At 39.2% G+C, this 6,084-nt stretch overlaps 1 protein-coding gene across 2 annotated transcripts; it reads left to right on the top strand.

Annotated features, from left to right (window-relative positions):
- Positions 1 to 314: 314 nt before the first annotated feature.
- On the top strand, positions 315 to 5,078 carry asb12a (ankyrin repeat and SOCS box-containing 12a). 2 transcript variants are annotated; one of them, XM_023274876.3, is made up of 3 exons: positions 315 to 387; positions 1,942 to 2,712; positions 4,752 to 5,078. In XM_023274876.3, exons 2-3 carry the CDS (start codon positions 1,950 to 1,952, stop codon positions 4,901 to 4,903), a joined length of 915 nt encoding a protein of 304 aa, XP_023130644.1. In that variant the 5' UTR covers positions 315 to 387; positions 1,942 to 1,949; the 3' UTR covers positions 4,904 to 5,078. The 2 variants fall into 2 exon arrangements, with proteins under 2 accessions (XP_023130644.1, XP_054860174.1); XM_055004199.1 differs by having other exon boundaries at positions 339 to 387; positions 1,945 to 2,712.
- The last annotated feature ends 1,006 nt before the right edge of the window (positions 5,079 to 6,084 follow it).

The raw sequence follows: 6,084 nt of genomic DNA, 5'->3' as shown, positions 1-6,084 counted from the left end.
CATTTAGTTTAGTTTAAAATTAAACTTCTATATACCACATAACTGATTAAAACCATTAATAATTTTATGATTGTAATTCATTTAAAAATTAAGAAAAATGTTGAGGTGTCTTCATTTTTGTACAATTTTTATTGTAATTTTCTTAATTTGCATATAAGTTTAAGTAGTAACTTTACACTATTTTCTCTTTCATTCATTCATTCATTCATTTTTTAATATCTCACCTCCCATCTAATTCAACAGTGGCAGTGGATTAACTGCATTACCAGTTAATAAACAGTGGGGGGCAGCAGCAACTTCATTTAAACACAACGAAGAAGAAGAGGAACCAGGAAGAAGCAGCAGCAGAGGAAGAAGAAGGAGGCAGCTGATGGTGACATAGCTGAGGTAAACCGAAGAAAACACAACGGGGTAGCTTGGGTTTTTTTTGCTGAAACAACTCATTTAAAAGCAGGAAAACGTTTTTACCGCAACGTGACGTTTTGAGTTTAATATCTCATTTGATATACGGGATGTTGTTTTAGCTAAAAAAAAAGGAGCTAAATTGTTCTTGTTTGGTTTTGCGTATTAACCTCGACGTTACATAGTGAGCTATGTTTAGATGCTGTCGGTAGATACTGTAGTATAATGCATGCAGTGCAACAAAATGCAGTTACGTTTGTGTTATTGTGCCATCATTCGCCGTGCAGAACTACACGGAAGAAAGGAACTCTTGAAATTAATGTTTTACTCAATTATATGATCATTTATAGATTATTTGCATGACGAATTTTCCAGAAGACTTTCATTATTTACAGGAAAGTAAAGGTTGCTATTAATCCTTTGCGTATTTAAGAAATTAAGCTATTAGAAGTAAAATTGTTCATGTTTTGAATGAAGTTTGGTTGAAAGGGCTTTGCGCACTGTCATCTGTAGCCTATATTTGGCCTTATTAGGAGTTGCACGATATGTTCACAATCTTGTCAATATGTTTTGTCCAACTCAGCCTCATTGTGGCTTCAGGTAAAGCTTCAAACGGTTTTACTCAGAACGAGGACTGTGGATTTTGTCCCACAAGATTAGAATTGATTTGGGAGCAGATTAAGGCCAGTTTGAGAAGGAAAGATGATTACAGCAAACAAAACCCACTGCATTGACCAGATGAGCACCACACAAAAGAAATTGTAAATCTTTCCACTTAAATATAATGTGTAATGTTATGTTGTATTGATTAGGTTTCCTTTGGTTGAAAAACACATAAGCAAGTTGCAAAAGACGATAACGACATTGTACTAGAGACGTGAATGACTTGTAACTATTTCTGTGTTTTTGTTTTGCTTTTTTCTGCAAGTCAGTCTGCCCCTCATTTCCCTCCATGAATTCTCAATCGGATTCAGGCCTAGCCTCTGATGGCAAAGAACCTGAACATTAATACTGATTTCTGTTAACCATTTTTGAGCACTTTCTTGACCTAGGAGGACTTCACTTCTCCAAGACAGGCACAATACCTCATCCAGCTTTGGCAAAAGCTCACCAAGACAAAGAAGAAAGCTTTTGGTCATCAGTTCTGTGGTCAGATGAGATGAAAATGGAGTTATTTTGGCACAGACTGGGCTTGCATCAGGGTAAAGACAGGAGAAGTATTCAACCCCAAGATCAACATCCCCAGTGGCAAGCTGCTATACAGCCAAAATGGTCAAGAAATGGTTAACAGAAAAGCAATACCAACTTTCTTCAGAGTCCAGACCTGAAACCATTGAGAATCTTTAGAGGGTAGTTAAGAAACATTTGATAAGTACAGGGGCAAATGAAGATATTCTCACTGATTAATAAAAAATGTAATTTATCAAAAGTGTAATTCATTTTCAGCCAGAGGAAGAAAAGAAACATTTCCTATAAATAAAAGTTTGGCATGACTAGAAATAATTTTGGGCTTAACTATGTCTTATCCGCATTCTGCAGCAGGTCCTATGCTCCGGCTAAGGACTTCTGAGGAAGAAGAAAGCAGTTGTGAAATTTCTCAGCTCAGACAGGCAGTGCTACAAAACAATGACAGACTCCTTGATGAGATGCTCTGCCAAGAAATCTACAAGAAAGTCATAAACTGCAGAGGCGGCTGGGGCATCGCAGGCACACCGCTGCATGCCGCTGTGTCTAAAGGACACCTCAGCTGTCTGCAGGTGCTGCTAGCCCACGGAGCCCTGGTAGAGTGTGTGGACGTCAAGGCCCAGACTCCTCTGTTTGCAGCTGTGCGTGGGAAATACCTGGACTGTGTCTTAACTCTCCTCAGAGCCGGCGCCAACCCCAACGGCAGCGCATCCAACAACGGCTCCCCCGTCCTCACCGCAGCACGAGAGGGAGATGTGGAGATACTGAAGCAGCTGCTCAAACATGGCGCCGAGGTCAACTCGCGCTCCAAAGTCTTGCTCTGGACTTCCAGTGCCAGAGTGTCCAGTGGGCCGCTGTACCTGGCTGCTGTGTACGGACACATGGAGTGTTTCAAACTGCTCCTCCTCTTTGGGGCAGACCCGGATTACAACTGCAGAGACGCAAAGCTGCTCACATCTATCAAGCAGCCCAAAACTGTGCTGGAGATGTGCCTGATGCATGGCTGTGGCGTGGAGTACATCCAGCTTCTGATCGACTTCGGTGCAAACGTCTACCTCCCTACGCTGATCATCGAGAAGTCCACAAAGCAGAACGAGGCTGTGGAGCTGCTTCTGCGGGAAAGAGGTATTGAAAGTACTGATGGTTACCAGTTTTCAGTTTTTAAAATCCTGTTGGATTCTGTAAAGCAGAGGTGTCAAACTCATTTTAGTTCGGGGGCCACATACAGCCCAATCTGATCTCAAGTGTGCGGGACCAGTAAAATCATAGCATAATAGTCTATAAATAACCACAGCTCCATTTTTTTCCTTTTGTTTTAGTGCACAAAAGTACAATTCTGAAAATGTTCACGTTTAATGAACTATCTTTTGACAAAACATTATCAACAACCTGAAATTTCTTAAGGAAAATAAGTGCAATTTCTACAATATTATGCATCGGTTCACCATTTCCATCATTACAGCTTACAGATCACAGTGCATCTACAACTGAACAATATAGTAGGTCTAGAATTTATTTTAAATTTAAAGTTTTACAAATTTACAACTTGCATTTAGTGTCTTCTTTGTAATTTTTACGCTTTGCAAATCATCCCATGGGCCAGATTGGACCCTCCAGCGGGCCACTTTTGGCCCACGGACCATATGTTTGACTCGCCTGCTGTAAAGGATGGATACCTGATGGGGTTGTTTGGAATAACAAAAAATATTAGAATTTTCATTTGTCATATTTCACAAAAATCTCTATCATTCCATCTAATAATTAGTTCTGAGTGTAAATTAGATGATGATTAATCAGTCCCAGCAGGTCTGAAAAAGTCCAAAATTACTCTGTTACCTCTGGAAAACTTGATTTGGAAATATTTTCTGCACTATACCGCTTTGGACATTTAAAATCACATCTTACCTATTTTTTTCTGCTTTACTCCTGCAAACTAGGACAGAGTGGGAGTCTGTTGAAGACTGGAATTAATTCCTTTTTTAAAAATATTCAGAAATGAAACATCGAGAAATTGAGTATTTGCCAAAGTGGCTTTTCAGGCAATCTTCATCATTTTCCGTTGTTGTGATGGTCCAGCTGGATCGATGTGAAACATGTTTCTTCACAGCTTGTACCAGAGCATGAAATCAGAGCTGCAAGAGGCAGTAATAATGTTTTTCCTCCTTATGTTGCATTGATATTAGTATTGCAGTACTTGATTTGTATTTCATACAAGTACGACATTCTTTGCCAGCATGAATACTTTAAGAACTCGAACAAACATCCCAAAGTTTGTTTTGTATTTTTTTTCCTTCTTTTGATCCCAATCACTAACAGAGAACACAGCTTTACTATATGAAGCTCAGTGATTGTGCTAAAAAAGAAAAAGGAAAAACAGCTCCTGATTTAAATCTGACTGCTATCCGCTTTGAAGTACTATTCATCTGCAGTGATACACCATTTCTAATGCTCTTGCCGTTTGTGATTTCACCATTCTGAGGCATCTGAAGGAGAACATTCAGCCCAAATGACCTGAACTGTGGCTCATATTCTCATCCCACCCACACCCATGCACAAGTTTGCTGGCCATACCAACACAATTGCCACTTCCCACTTGCCCTACTTGCCAGCTTTGCCTCTTTGTAGCTTCTTGCTCTTGCCCAAAATTAATCCAAGTTAAAAGGTCACTGTTTTGACACAAGGGAAGTAATTCATCAAGTGTCTCAGATGGTGCTGGACGAACTTACGGAGAAGGACTTCCAGAGTATTCCTTTTGCTGTTTTTATCCAGAGCGATGTACATCTGAGAGTAGATCCAACACATGCAAGGATCTAGTCAGGAGAAAACAACCAGGATAAGTACCATAAAACAAGTTCAAAGTGTTCCAGATGTGGCAGGAGCACTGGAAGCGGTGCATTGCTACACAAGGCGGCTATATCAAAGGGAATAATAGACAGGTATAATAGTTTTCATTGGTGCAGTCTTGGGACATTTGCACCGCCTAAGTCCTCACTGTGATTGGCCTGAAAAATAATCCAGTAACTACACAGAGACATCCTTCAGCATGCATGTGTGATTGCCTCAGAGAACATAAAGAGTCACAAAATATCCTCAGGGCCTCAGACTATATAAAAGGAGTGTGCTGAAATGAAATAACCCAGTTTTTTTGTTGTTGTTTTCTCCAGGAACTCCAAAAGCCTTGACTTCACAGTGCCGACTTGCTGTGCGAAGATACCTCAGAAAGATCAACAAGATCCACTGCATCGAGCAGCTGGAAATGCCAACAAGTCTCATTAACTTCTTGCAATACAAACCACTCCCAGTCACTGTTCTGTAGATAAGAAAGCGTAAATTATTGTATGACATTTTTATTTCAGCTTGAGTTTTGGTTCATTTGCAAATTCTAGGGTTTTCACCTTTGTCTTTTTTTTTTTTTTATGGCTTCTGTGTGATCATATGTTATTCTGCTCAGGCTGATTCTTCAGTCAGAAGATTAAATGTGTGAACAAGTAGCTTGTCTTTTGTGTTATTATTAGTTTTTACCCTGTAGCTGTTGGAGGGCCTCAAAAGAAAGCAGTTTCTTGGACATTCTGTACCTTGTCACATGTTCATCACAAGTTAGTTATGTATATCAAAGGAGCTTCTATGAAATTTAAAAGTTTTTTTATATGCGTTACCCTTATGTACTACAAAAAGATCAGAGGTCAGTATGTAAAAAGCCATTTGGACTAAAAGGTTTGGTCTCTAGTGTAATAATTCTAGGAATTATCCAATTTTCATTCACCATCTCAAGTCCTGGACTAGGAAACAGTCCTAGCAGGAGGGCAAGAGTTTTTAAGTCTGTCTAAACCCTTTTATTCACTGATAATTATAGATATGAGAGATATCAGTGAAGGGATCTGCAACCTTCTATGATTTACTTTTTGATCCCAGTTTACTGCAAGCAGTTTTAAAGCAATTTTGTTGTTTTATACATCTCTGAATGGCTTCATGATCCTAGAACAGACACCGATAAAGCACTAAAGCCTTGTACTTGCTGACCTCATGAGATTTAAGCCTCCTTACTGGTTTGTTTTCCATCTTTAAATATGGTTTTGTACTTGCTTCCAAGAGTGCTTTAACTGCCAGGAATGCAGCTGAAAGAATACTGCTGAAATTGTTTTAGCAAGACACAAGTTGCGGCTACATCTATGGCATTTTTGCAGCTTTTCCTCCTGGTTTAGCTACAGCAGCTTAATTGCTTTTAGCCTGTAATACCTTTTCAAATTCCTCATTGGTTCAGGATCATACACCACCTGTCCAAAAAAAAAAAAAAAAAAAAAAAATGTTGCCACTTGGATTTAACTAAGCAAATAGGTAAGAGCCTTCCATTGAATAATTACTGCAGTGATGAATATGTTTCAGCTGCAACAATTTATTTAACCCTAGCTGATGCAGTGAGGAGCTTCTCATTTCTTCAACAATCATGTTGGAAGTTGGATTATGTTAATTTGGTCGTTTACTATTATAGGATAACGT

The sequence above is a fragment of the Amphiprion ocellaris genome, chromosome 18 (genome assembly GCF_022539595.1).
Source record: "Amphiprion ocellaris isolate individual 3 ecotype Okinawa chromosome 18, ASM2253959v1, whole genome shotgun sequence".
In the NCBI taxonomy this organism is placed as follows: Eukaryota; Metazoa; Chordata; class Actinopteri; family Pomacentridae; genus Amphiprion; species Amphiprion ocellaris.
This window is presented reverse-complemented; position numbering and strand designations above follow the sequence as displayed.